We start from the raw sequence: 14,675 nt of genomic DNA on the forward strand, positions 1-14,675 counted from the left end.
GAAAATGTCACGTGGTACTTTTGTAGTGTGTGTGTGTGTGTGGTAGATGAGCGGACATATACAGTGTACACAATGATTCAAAACAGGAAAGACTTGTAGACATGACTAAAATAAAAATATTTCCCCCCCGCCCCCCCTATCGCCAAGGCCATGGATAGTCAACCACAAATATTTCCTAACGCCCCTGCTGCCTATCAGGGCTGTATCTCACAATAGTGTTTCAGACAGTGAGCTTACAGCAGGCCACCAAGGTACAGATAAAGTGCTTTTTTTTCCTTAATGCTTTAAATAATTACAAGTGATGGAAAACAAGGAAAAGGAGGAGGAGTGGACATATCTAAAGTTCAAAATGAAATGTAAAGGTGATATACGAAGGATGACGATCAGTATAAACATGCACTAATCTAGGTATGTCGGATAGAACACTGGTCACTCAAGAGTAGGAACAGTTACTGTCATCTGATGGAGCTGTTCACATTTTGTAGATGTTAAACAAAAGGGTAAGACTTTTTGAACCGTTACATCAAATGTCCTTGTACAAACGGTGGGTGGGCGACGCTCGCATTTTAGACATGACAGCAGCACACTGGGATGTTTTTCCAGATAAAAAGATGGATTTTGAAAATATAATAAATACATTCTGGTTCTTGTTATGTCGCTCGTTGTTCGGTTGTATCGAAATATGATTGTAGAAAAAAAACAAAAACGAGGAATAGTCCCACCAGACCATGAGGTGCATGGCTTTTTTTTGCTCCCATGTCCTAAACATCCCTCCACCTAGGCAGCCATTTTACAACAGTCTTGTGAAAAAGAAACGAAAGAAGAAGGGGGTGGGGGGAACAGCATATAAATAGTCGCCGAGGCAACCGCACATACTCCCTCCTGGGTCTTGATGACAGGGTCTGAGAATTCACACAAAAAAAAAAAAAAAACTCGGAGACATCCCTTCAGCGCACAGCCTCCTGGACAAGACGGAGACAAGAAAGCACAAAGTAAAGACAATGAGCAAACAAGGCAGGTTTCATCCTCTCTTTCGTTGGAAGTTTCAACACAGATGTGAAACCGCGATCTGAGTCTCACAATAGTCTTGCGTTTTGGAGCAACAAAATAAGCACACAATTTAAATGCTTGTCATGAGTAACAGGAAGAACAAATCACCACTCAGAAATGCAAAGTTTGGTGAAGTGTCCCCCCCCCCCCCCATAGCACTTGATGAATGAAACATTTCTACCAGTCAGTATGGATACGTGCAAATGAAGGTGACTTTCAGCTTTGTCCTGTCAGGGAGTCGCCACACTGAGTCAGTCGCATCATTTGTTTGGCACAGTTGGGCAGCAGCATGTACCACTACACTACCAGTGCGAATGAATGTTGTAAAACTAGGTCTTCAAGAAACTGAGGCTAATGGACTCCAAAAATGCCTGGCTAATTTATGGTCTGAAGAAAAATATGCTTTCAGCAAAGCCTACCTACATCCATGCAGACCTCCGCTACGGGCAACTCTGGACAACATTAATACAACACTCGTAAGAATAGAGTTACTAGAATATTTACAGAAATCCTCGCATCACTCCTATACTAATGGCCAGTGAATCGAGTAGGTTTACCTAGGTGAGTGAAGTTAGCACACAGGCTAGCACTTTAAAGTGTCTCTCTTTGCATTACTTCACCTATTTACATTTACTCGACAAGACTCATTAGACTGTGTCCATACTGACATGCTCATATTTCACAAAAGAGGCCATTTATACTGTTTAACTCATTCACCGCCATTGACATTGATATTCCTTAACGGGATTCTAACCATTTACTGCCACCAACGAATACATTTGTCAAGAAGACGGTCTTGGGCCGTGACACACATGCGCAGTTGTGGTTATCCGGGTCTTCCTATGACGCACATGCATAATAGTGGTCAGCTATGTGACCTACCTGGAAAAAAGCTTGAGGATTACAAATACTGAAGAGGAATGAGATGCAAAACCTGCGAGACAGTACATGCCTTTCATGGCAGCACGACAGTGAGATTCGAGCTTCTAAAAATAGAGCACGTTGTGGCTGATTCACTTTCTGACAAGGCGGGACCGTCATTTCAGTAAGCTATTTGGCTAGTTAGCGGTTAATATTAGCATTAAAGTCTGAGCGCTTACTTGTTATTAATACAAAATTAATAAATGTTGCCTATGAAAAGTTATTCCCTGTAATGTGATTGTACATTATTTTGCATAGTTTTTTATTCCATTTTAAAGCGCAATAAACATCCATCCATCCATTTTCAACACCGCTTATCGTGGTTAGGGTCGTGGGGCGCTGGAGCCTACCCCAGTTGATTTCGGGTGAAAGGCGGACTGCACCCCGAACTGGTCGCCAGTCGGTCGCAGGGTACATGCAATAAACATTTGCAACTAAAAATGTTAAAGGGCAGAGTATCAACATTTTAATTTGCCCTATTATATAGAACCACGTCAGGAATACTATTACAAGCTGCAAAGTTTCTTAGAAGTAAAAATGTACTATTACCAGATCAACATTGTAAATAAGAAACCGTTCTTTAAGTTATATCTGGATATATAAAGGTTCCTAATTATCTAATCTTTTTCCACATACCTTACACCAGTGCTGTCGCTAGGCCTATTTTAGGGAGGCTAAAGCTCCCTTAAAAATGTCTTAAGCCCCCCCAAAACGTTTTGGTTGTTAGTGGGTATTCCAAAATGTGTGTGTTAGCCCCCCTAAACGATTTGGTCGTTCACAAATAATCCCCCCCCCCCTGCCAATCAATAGACAGCAGTGTGTATGAATGGTGGGACGAAAAACACCGGCGGTCTAACTTTTTGCGCAGCTAGTCTAATGTCATTTTGGTGAATTTGATTGAGGTGCAGGCAGACAGATACGCAAACTCTGCGGACGTGCGGTGGATCAGACGTATTTCATTCATCAGTATATGAACAGTGGAGACTGAACCCTCTGCACAATTAAACACATTATTATTCTTAATAACATCAATATTTTATTATTTTTTAAACAATCCACTGGTGGACAATTGACACTGCCTCGCCACACAATGTGCCCCCGCAATGTGCGGCAGGCAACTGTGAGGATGATGGCCGCCCGTAACTAACTGCTCTCCGGCTTGCAATAAGCTCGGTTTGCGCTACCACGCAACACAATGTGCGTGGTGCCAGACGCAAGACACGTAGCCCAAATAACACAAACCACTTCAGGGAATATGTATTTTTTTTCGAGTTGTGGGCATTGTTTCAAGGCCGGTAGAAGTGGGTTTCGTTGCAATTGCACAGAATGGTCATTGCCGCATTGTCGTCTGATCCTCGAGACATCATGAGGATCAGATTTTTTAGCCTCGCCCACAAAATCAGGAAAATTTAGAAGGTGAAAAATCATATCTCAACAATTCAATACAATATTAAACGCATTGAATGTATGTCGAAACAAAACACGGATTTACATTTTGGGGTCTTAAGACAACAGGTCAGCAACAGACAAAAAGTTTAAAAGCCTGATTTAGGGTTGTCTCCAAGTTCATGGCCTCTTTGAAAAACAACCGTGCCATATTTAATGCATCAGTTGGAAAATGACAGGCTAACAAACAAGAAGATTCAAAGAAACCTGATCACTTCAGCAAAGATGATAGTGTAGAGTATAATACTGCAGCGTCCAGAGCTAAAACATAGCAATAGGGTAAACTAAGGTTATTCGGGTAAGGTATGGATTGTTGTCATTTATTGCAACGTATACTTAAATGTGACAGTGACACGCAATGACAAACCTATGAGCAACCAGCAGTGGTTCACATCACCTATATGGTTGTTGACTCAGCATGCTTAGAACCCTGACTGACCAAATACTAGAAATAGTACCTCCAATTGGCCAGCTGAAAAGCATCAATAGTAGTGACGCACCAAAATGAAAATTCTTGGCAGAAACCTGAAACACCTAAAGAAATTAATCAAACTTTCATGTAAGCGCTTTTCATTAAAAAAAGTAACACAAAGCATTTTACATTCATTATAATATAAAAATAAATCAAACCTGACAAATATTAATTATAAAAGTATGCAAATTATTTGTAAAATTGCATTTATGGCCTATAAAACCTATAGAAACTCACTTCAAGAACAATTTGTCTGAATTTCCGTATTTTTAAAATTATGTCAAGAACATAATTACCACGGGACAGTTACTGCAGTATATTATGTAATTAGATAATTTTGGATAACGTTTAATTTCACGTAATCATTACAATCATTAATAAATTATGGCTTCAATATTTGCTATTATAATGTATTTATTGCATCAACCTTGGAATGGTGGATGCATTTGCAGCCAAATCTCTCTCGCATGCTCTTTTTAGATTTCCTGTATCCACCTTTGCTGCTGACGTGATGCAAATTTTCCCATTGTGGTACCACTAAAGGATCTATTATAAATATTTATAATATTATTCATTCATTTTCGATAACGCTTATCCTCACTGGGGTCGCGGGCATGCTGGAGCCAATCCCAGCGATCTTCTGGCGAGAGGCGGGGTACACCCTGAACTGGTTGCCAGCCAATCGCAGGGCACACATAAACAAACAACCATTCGCATGCACATTCATACCTACGGACAATTTAGAATCTTCAATCAACCTGCCATGCATGTTTTTGGGAAGTGGGAGGAAACTGGAGTACCCAGAGAAAACTTGTCTAAAACTGTAGTTTATTCACTGTCATGGAGACGGAAACGCAGCTCCGCATCGTATTTAGCCGCGTTAGCTGTAGCTCATAGGTAGCTGGGGCAGTGCAAAATAGCATGCAACAAATGTCGCCCCCCCAAACAGCGGAAAGCGGTTAGGTCGGGATGCTCCAGTTTGTGCTAGTCACTAGCATGATGACAGGAAGGCCACACGGTTCCCACAATTCATTGTGATATGCAAATTTCAATTATTCCAGTAATAAAGACGTTCATCTTTGTTGTTAATGTGCGTTGATGTTACCACTAGCTTGAATGTGTGCCTGATAGAACTGTCACACTTATGGTTAATTTATGGGGCACTATGTCATTATCAAACCGTGACTGCACGTAGTCCACTATATAGACCAATATACTGACCTCCCAGTCAATTCAAATGCGTAGTGAGCAAAGCCCTTTTGCCCACACTGTATAAATGCCATTTGAGCATGGTTCTGCCTAACTCAAAGCAGTAAGACTCAGTAGGTGCTGGTATATTGCACACTAAAAATTGTAAGCCACTAAACGAGAGAAGAATCGAGCCTATCCAAATGGGTTGTTAAACATTGCCAAGTACTTCACTGCCGTGTCAGTCAGAGATGACGCAACGTTGAGCCAGGAGTTGGCCGTCGGTAGCCACATGGTCAACTACTAATAAAAGTTGCGGCGATTGGCTGGCGACCAGTTCAGGGTGTCCCCCGCCTCTCGCCCGAAGATAGCTGGGATAGGCTAAAGCACGCCCGCGACCCTCGTGAGGATAAGCGGAATGGAATATGAATGAATAATAATAGTTGTTAATAGCTACCAGCCAACTGCATAGTTACCATTATTGTCAAAAATAGTTGTTTTTCTATTTCAACTAATACCCTTAATTTTTTTTTTATTCTACACATAACACTAAAACAATTTGATACAAGGTTTTATCTGCAAGGTAACTTATTACTTCCACATAATTCATCATAAATGTGCCTAAAAGTCCCATGCCATCAAAAAACATTTTGTTTCCCACTGTTTATTGCAGAACATCGATTAAAATGAATTAGTCAACTGGTTTAAGTTTGACATCTATGCGGTTTGTCAATTGTATGCAATAGCCAAATTAAAGGCAAAAGGCAGGAAAATGGTGCTTTGTAGTCACGCTACTGATTATTCAAGCACCTGCCCACTTGTTCGTGGTTGGTACCCACCCACTCAACTTTGGAAAATGGCTGAAGGACAGCACATGTGTGTCTTGCAAAGCCAAGAGTTGTACTTCACATAACTTGTTAACCTCAGAGGAGTTGAGGAATAACTTCAATTCCTTTTGGGAGAAAATCCTAAGCATTTCAGAACCAAAATTGTGCTGTCTTCGAAACCTGGAGTTGTGCCATCATGTAGGTTACCCACCTCTCCACCAGCCGTAAGTACTTAAATTTACTTAAATCATATTCAAAAAGTAATATTTAACTAACATCATCAGCACATTTAGACAATGCTAGCATGATCAGTCAATGTGAGTTCTGCATATAGATGCATCTATCAGTATTCGATCAGATTTAGGCCATATCTTGGCGGCTATCATGATCACAATTGCAACATCATCAGTAAGGTAAAAGTAACCTATCTCACGACGGTCTCGCAAGCTGTTTTCCATATTCAAATTAAGGAGACGATCCAATTAGAGCAAAGCTTATTTACAGATTGAATATTGTATTAGCGGCACGGTGGCCGACTGGTTAGAGCGTCAGCCTCACAGTTCTGAGGACCCGGGTTCAATCCCCGGCCCCGCCTGTGTGGAGTTTGCATGTTCTCCCTGTGCCTGCGTGGGTTTTCTCCGGGTACTCCGGTTTCCTCCCACATTCCAAAAACATGCATGAATTGGAGACTCTAAATTGCCCGTAGGCATGACTGTGAGTGCGAATGGTTGTTTGTTCCTATGTGCCCTGCGATTGGCAACCAGTTCAGGGTGTACCCCGCCTCCTGCCCGATGACAGCTGGGATAGGCTCCAGCACGCCCGCGACCCTAGTGAGGAGAAGCGGCTCAGAAAATGGATGGATGGATGGAATATTGTATTAATGAAAAATCCCATCTCATCTGCCAGGCATTTTGGACCATTTAGGATTATTTGAAAAAGAGGCATCCTGGGCATTTCCTACCCAAATTATCTTGCAAACCCGATAATGGACGTCAAAGATTATAAAACAAACAAACAAAAATTGTGGCATGCGACCTTTAAAGTGTGTTGTATTGTTTTCATGTATTAATATTACAGTAGTTAACTTATTTGTACACTGGCATGGCTTGTGAGGATTGCAAGACATTGCTGAAAGCACACCATCACAGTTCATGTTTTTCATGTATGATGGAAAGTTGGACTCTGGAACACAATTTCAACCCTTTCTTAAGAGAAAAACCAGTTTTGAATTTCATGCCCTGCGACTGACTGGTGGGTGTACTCTGCCTCACACATATAGTGAGCTGGGATAGATCCCATTCTAGATTTTAATTCATACATTTATAGTTTTAGAAAAACATCTCTTTTAGCAAACTGATTCAACTTTGGCATTATACCACATTGCAGGCAAAGGCACAAAGACGTCTGAATAGTAATAACCAGTTATTTGCTTTTGAATATTGTGCTCTTAGACTTCACTCAACATTTGAAGAGCCCATCTACTATTTATTGAATTTACTAAATATGTTTGGTTCTGCATGACAGACTCACGTCACATGGATTTTCATGGAAAATACCAAAGTGACTCAAGACTCAGTTTTTCAGCTCTTGAACCAAGTACATTTCCAGCATGTGACATTATAGTCGTAAACCCAGTGAAGTATTGCTTGAATGGTATCTAGCATGGCAAATGCACTGAAATGTTCAAACTCTGTCTGAATGTTTTTAGCTTGTCCTGTCAAACCTGTTTCATGTGTTTGCCTGTCCCGAACAGGACACACTTGTAAAAGAGATTCTTAATCTCAATCAAATTTTCCTGGCTTAATAAAGGTTATATAAGAATTGAAAAATGAAATCATCACGCATGACCTCAAATGGTTTTCAACGTGTCAACTAACCTATGTGTCGCAGTGAGAAAGTAGAGATGTAATCTCTGGGCTCATGTGTCCAACAGCTTTGGCTGCCTCCAAGATGGCTCTCCGGTACATCCCTTTCTTTTTGCGGTTGAAACGAGACCTGAAGAGCTCTCTGAATGGTGAAAGTTTGGCAACAGAGAGCTGGGATGTGGTAGGGGAACCAAACCATGCCACCTTTGCCTGGGGCCACTGGGCCTCACATGTAGCAGTCTCCTCTTTGCGGGTGCCGCTGATACTGAGGACACGTGCGGGCCACCAGGGGAAGCCATGGATTTTTCCCCACACAATATCTCCCACCGCCACAGCGTGACCTTCTTCAGTTACACATTTTGTCATGCTGCGAGTGTGAAGCCGCACAGTGAGCGGGGGCACTGTCTTGCAATCGTCCCGTGAAGGTATTGAAGATGAGGTTACAGAGAGGTCTTCACCAGGAGCCAAATCGCAGAGCTCTGGTGACGTGCCATCAGAGCTGAAGGACTTTGACTCATCTAGGCTGTCACTGCTGCAAACTGACAGGCTAGAGGAATCTGCTTTTCGCTTACGGAAATTGATGAGAAGGGTTAGGTCATTGTGGCCGCGCTCTGCTTCCTCTCCAGAACTCCCTGACCACAACTCCAGAGAGTTCTTGCCTTCCCCCGAGTCCTCAGAGTGGGTGAGGCAGGGTCCTGGTGCCCTTGGACTTCGTCTTCTGGCATCTCCTACAAGTTCCGCCTCGTACTCAACCATGCTCTCATCATGCTTCCTCTGTGGGTGTCTCAAGCGGATATTTGGAGATGGTAAATCCTGACACACTGTAGTGAACGGCCTTGTCAGTTTGAGTTTGGGAATGGATACTGTGAGACCAGAACGCCGAGCGTCTAAAATGTGTCTTTGCTCCTTGGTAGGATTAGAAGATATCTTGCCATTGTCTCCCAAGCCATTATGCGCTAGCTGCTTGGGACAGAATGGTTTTACTGAACCGTGGACTCGCGAAGGAATCTTCATGACCTCTCCCTTGCCTTGTGGAGTGCTGTATGAAATTTTTATGACTGGACTGTGGGGGATAACATCACCTCCAGGGAACTTATCCCCTTCAGCTTCACTTCTTTTGTCTTTCCTGAGGCGCTTGCTGTCAATGCTGGTGCCATTTTCCCGTCTCTTATTGTCCTTGGCTGCAACTACATCATTTTTCTTCGAGAGTTTATTAGGTGCATCTTTATCATCACCATCATCGTCACTATGTAGTGTATTCTCTTTTCTAGAGTTCTTTGTATTGTTCAAGCCATCTTTGCTGTCCTCATCACTATTCAAGGTGTTTTTGCACTTTTCACAAAGTACTTGCCGTGGCCGCAGACGGATAGTACTCATCGTCATGCGGCCGGGCTCTCGTGTCCGCCTCTTCTTCCTCTTTATGGGTCGGGGAGGGGGCTGTGGTACCCATTGGCTGTAGCTATGGCGTACCCATAAAGGATGGGGGAAAGGGGCTCCTTCAAAATAAGGAGGGTAGGGCATCTGCCCAGCTGGCACTGGTGTGGGAACTGGACAAAGTAGAGGCGCAGTAGGTATACTGCTTTCGGGGAGAGTATTTTCATCCTTTGGTCTTTGTGATGCCTGGCTGGGAGATTTGGAATCTTGCTCCTCACCCTGAACTTCTGGTATTACACAAGTTTCTTTAGATACTGCGAAGTCAACTGGTTTTGTTGCGAAATCTGGTAAACAGAAGAGCCCGGTCCTGAAATGATGAAGAGAGGAAAGAAGAATAAATCAATCAAAAATCTAGTGGTCTTTCAAGAGTAAAGTTAATTCAGCTTTGCCAAACACATTGTTCCTTTGTGGGTTTCACAGAGAGATTACATTCAGAGCTTGCTTTTATTCCACCACATCAGATGCATGTGAAGTAGTGCAAATACAACCCCAATTCCAATGAAGTTGGGACGTTGTGTTAAACATAAATAAGAACAGAATACAATGATTTGCAAATCATGTTCAACCTATATTTAATTGAATACACTATAAAGACAAGATATTTAATGTTCAAACTGATTAACTTTATTGTTTTTAGCAAATAATCATTAATTTAGGATTTTATGGCTGCAACATGTTCCAAAAAAGCTGGGATAGGTGGCAAAAAAGACTGCGAAAGTTGAGGAATGCTCATCAAACACCTGTTTGGAACATCCCACAGGTGAACAGGATAATTGGGAACAGGTGGGTGCCATGATTGGGTATAAAAGGAGCTTCCCTGAATTGCTCAGTCATTCACAAGCAAAGATGGGGCGTGGTTCACCTCTTTGTGAATAAGTGCGTGAGAAAATAGTCGAACAGTTTCAGGACAATGTTCCTCAATGTACAATTGCAAGGAATTTAGGGATTTTATCATCTACGGTACATAATATCATCAAAAGGTTGAGAGAATCTGGAGAAATCACTGCATGTAAGCGGCAAGGCCGAAAACCAACATTGAATGCCCGTGACCTTCGATCCCTCAGGCGGCACTGCATCAAAAACCGACATCAATGTGTAAAGGATATCACCACATGGGCTCAGGAACACTTCAGAAAACCAATGTCAGTAAATACAGTTTGGTGCTACATCCGTAAGTGCAACTTGAAACTCTACTATGCAAAGCAAAACCCATTTATCAACAACACCCAGAAACGCTCGGCTTCTCTGGGCCCGAGCTCATCTAAGATGGACTGGTGCAAAGTGGAAAAGTGTTCTATGGTCCGACAAGTCCACATTTCAAATTGTTTTGGGAAATTGTGGAGGTCGTGTCCTCCGGGCCAAAGCGGAAAAGAACCATCCGGACTGTTATGGACGCAAAGTTCAAAAGCCAGCATCTGTGATGGTATGGGGCTGTGTTAGTGCCAATGGCATGGGTAACTTACACATCTGTGAAGCCACCATTAATGCTGAAAGGTACATACAGGTTTTGGAGAAACATATGCTCCCATCCAAGCAACGTCTTGTTCATGGAAGCCCCTGCTTATTTCAGCAAGACAATGCCAAACCACATTCTGCACGTGTTACAACAGCGTGGCTTCGTAGTAAAAGAGTGCAGGTACTAGACTGGCCTGCCCGCAGTACAGACCTGCCTCCCATTGAAAATGTGTGGCGCATTATAAAGCGTAAAATACGACAACGGAGAATAGCTGAATAGCTGAAGCTGTACATCAAGCAAGATTGGGAAATAATTCCATCTACAAAGCTTCAACAATTAGTGTCCTCAGTTCCCAAACGTTTATTGAATGATGTTAAAAGAAAAGGTGATGTAACCCAGTGGTAAACATGACCCGGTCCCAGCTTTTTTGGAATGTGTTGCAGCCATAAAATTGTACATTAATGATTATTTGCTAAAAACAATAAAGTTGATCAGTTTGAACATTAGATATCTTGTCTTTGTAGTGTATTCAATTAAATATAGGTTGAACATGATTTGCAAAGCATTGTATTCTGTTTTTATTTATGTTTAACACAAGGTCCCAACTTCATTGGAATTGGGGTTGTATATATAATATTGGTGTTTTACCTCAGCTAAAATAGAAACAACCCAATGTACAGAAGACATAGTATGGGCAGAATGAAAAGAAAATCATTCATAATTTTACAAGAAAGTTATAGTATCATAAACTAATATCTGCAGAACTGTTTCACAAACAAAGAAATAGTCAATGTTTTCAACACACAACGCCATCACCAATACAGAGAGTTATGATGGGACAGTTGGATGATTTTAAGGTTACAAATGGTGTAGCGGTGCGAGAATATGTTGTCACACAGCACAAGAAGGCAGTTACCGCTGTATTTACTGTTTTGAATTTGCCTGTTTTAATACTTATGCCCTAGAAGTGTTTTCCATACATATATTTACTGTGATGATCACACGAGGGTACGGACAGCGTGCAATGAACAAGTTTGTGCAGTGGCGTAAGGACACGTTGACACGCAGCATGCGAAGGAACACTCAGTCGCCGCAGTTTTGGTCAATAAGTGCTTTTTGTATAAATATTTACTGTAATAATTATTATTATGCAATGAATATGACAGATTTAAAAGACCTTTGCATTTAGTTCTGTGAGATGATTTTGACATTCACTTGATAAATTTGTAATGTGTTCACTTAATATGACTAAGATTTTTTGTCCCCATATTTTATTTTTGCAACTTTATGACTATGCCAAGTCGTAACCAACTTGAACATTACCTTCTGCAAGTTGACTCTTTTCTGGCGCGGCCATAATACTTCTTTGTACAAATGTACTGTTCAAGGGTATAAAAGACCATGTAGGGGGATCTATTTTACAATTTGTTTTACTTGGACTGGACAAACTCTCCAACCATTCTTTTCACCTGTATGCTGAAAAACCTTGACTTGCGGGGTTTGGGGACAAACATGTAATGTCAAACTATTTTGCACTAGATAGAAGATATGACACTCTTTTGTATTTATTTTCATAGATACCTGGCTGAATACGACCGTTATTTCTATGTTGCTTTCATGACTAGACAAAGGCACTAAGGGATGCCCAGGACCTCCAACTTTCTTGACAGAAAAAAAAAATAAACCCATGAATCACCTGGGATTCTGAGGTATACTCTTGATAAGGAGTCAGGAGATTGTTTTCATTTATTTACACATCCCTGTGTACTAAGGGGTTGTGAGAGATGAGATTATTAATTAGTGCACAATTAGGGACCTGGCCATCCCCTGGAGAAGAGGCAGTCACTGCTGAATAAAAGTCTCTTGATGCTTGCCCCCCATTGACGTGGCACGAAGGAACAACAATATTCACCTTTACAGTAACTTCCCAGGACGCACATTGCTGCCTATGACAGAGAACAGGCAGGGCCGGTCAAGCATACCATAAGGACATAGTGTGTAGCTCAATAAAACGTAATTTCATGTAGTACACATGAAAAGGCCTATGTGGCATTAAGAACAAGTTAAGTTATTCGGACAAAGTCAACACATTTTATGACCTTAAGTTGAGGCCTATTGAAAATGACTGAAGGGTCATAGGAAAAGCAATATACATGTACTTGGGAGCAACTTTGTTCTAATCTGATTGTGCTCATCTATTAATAGGCAAACACCAGGCTCTTTTAAAAAGGTGCACAACACGAAGAAAAATGTTTACATGTGACACACACACAGAAAGAAGCAGAGAAGACATTACACATTGGTACATGGCAACAATGTATGCCTTTATGGCCCTCACATTTCAAATGGGCTGCTTTTTACCTGTCAAAAGATCAAGTTTAACATGTTTCTTTGAAGCCAAGGTATATCAAATGTCAATGATGTATGATCATATTAAATCACATATTTTATCCGTCCATACTGCTGTATTAGTAGAATGAACAAAAAGATGGCTATTTATCAGCCAAGCTACAATACCTCAGATATTTGAAAGGGAGATTCACTAAAGAGAATCAGTGATGATTTAAAAAAAAATGTTTTTTTGAAACATTACATATCTAGTGAATGTCGATGGTCAGTTCCTTATTTTTAGTCCATAAGGAAGGAGCTGATGTGTATGATAAGGCTAACAATAAGCTATAGATGAACTCACTGACATTAGCTATTGTTCCTATGAAGCCATTCTCAATCTCAGTAAATGGAACAGCTATCTTGACATACATGACACTCTTGTGGTGAAATAACCGCATTCGATGATACTACTGTCAGCTGTTATTAAAAACACAACCAGGAGCTAGAATGCTAGCAAGATAGCTACAATGTCAGCTACAATAATCCCATGTATTTGTATTGAGGCCCAGGCGGCTAACTAACTAGCATCCACACTATATTAGCCACGAGCTAAGTCAAATTAATTTGAGCCACAAACGATCAAAGTCAACATTAAAAAATGACACTCACTTTTTGTTGCAGTCAAGTAATATCCCCGTATAGCTCCTATCTCGATAGGTCAGCGTCACCAATAGCGTATCGTTAACGATTTGATCGATAGTGACAGGTAGCCGAGAGCCGGCCAGCAGCTCCTCGGCCGCAGCCTCCATGTTTCCCGTGGTGAGGTGTCCGGCTCGGCGGTGCTCGATCCGGGCCAAGGGAGCCACGGTCGCGTCGGCTAAAGCTCCGTCTCCACCTTCGCTATTGAAGCAGGAGGCTACAGCGGGGCATAAAATGACGCCATCACCCCTACCGAGTCAATTACACCAGCACTGCCACCGCTGACATCACACTGCCTGTGCAAGCAAGAGAAGCAAAAATCTCTCAAGACAAGGCCTTCCCTTTCTCTGCCTCACTTTGACATGATCGCAGTCATTATTGGCCACCTTTTGCCTCGGAAATGTCGGCAGCTTGACGAACGCTACGGGATTTTTTACATTATGCTTCAGGCAAAATGTAGGAACATTTATTTGAATAACCTAAATTACACTTATTATAAAATATATGGTACAAAAAAAAAACACCTTTATTTTGCTTGCGACCAATTAGCCATGTTGTGTAACATCTGACTTAAGAAAAAAAAAAGGTTGGGTGAAATAAGCTCTTAGTCAGTTACTGGATGTAAAGTTAGTTTATTTAGATTTATGTTTTTGTGAATATTATAAATAGTACTGGGTTTTATGTCAATCTGGTGACATAGAAGGTCATCATGTCATATTTGTTTTTGCACTCACAGACTTACTGCAGATATTAAATATTCACACTCTCAGTAGGTTTATTTATTGAAAGTATGACTAAATTAATATATGAAAATGACAGCAGTCACACATAAAGGGATTTGTATGGTACATATTAGTATTCTTTATTTTGAATAGAGATGGAATCCCCAAATTTCTCTTGTGAATATCGCAAAAGAATCCAGCCCAATCCTGCAATTTTCTCATCTGCCAGAAAAAGACAACAAGCAATTTCAGGTCAATATCTAA

The 14,675-nt window shown here is 41.3% G+C and overlaps 1 protein-coding gene across 1 annotated transcript; it reads right to left on the reverse strand.

Annotated features, from left to right (window-relative positions):
* Positions 1-460: 460 nt before the first annotated feature.
* On the reverse strand, positions 461-14,075 carry pwwp2b (PWWP domain containing 2B). The gene is made up of 3 exons (XM_061790419.1): positions 13,660-14,075; positions 7,782-9,510; positions 461-962 (listed from the first exon to the last, which is right to left on the reverse strand). Exons 1-2 carry the CDS (start codon positions 13,797-13,799, stop codon positions 7,782-7,784), a joined length of 1,869 nt encoding a protein of 622 aa, XP_061646403.1. The 5' UTR covers positions 13,800-14,075; the 3' UTR covers positions 461-962.
* Between the last annotated feature and the right edge of the window lie 600 nt (positions 14,076-14,675).

The sequence above is a fragment of the Phyllopteryx taeniolatus genome, chromosome 11 (assembly GCF_024500385.1).
Source record: "Phyllopteryx taeniolatus isolate TA_2022b chromosome 11, UOR_Ptae_1.2, whole genome shotgun sequence".
In the NCBI taxonomy this organism is placed as follows: domain Eukaryota; kingdom Metazoa; phylum Chordata; class Actinopteri; order Syngnathiformes; family Syngnathidae; genus Phyllopteryx; species Phyllopteryx taeniolatus.

Bases quoted from the DNA above. Each gene is read 5' to 3' on its own strand.
- pwwp2b (XM_061790419.1), bottom strand. From the start codon at position 13,799: ATGGAGGCTGCGGCCGAGGAGCTGCTGGCCGGCTCTCGGCTACCTGTC. The intron at 9,511-13,659 runs GTGAGTGTCATT...TCATCATTTCAG, and splicing joins TTACTTGACTGCAACAAAAA to GACCGGGCTCTTCTGTTTAC.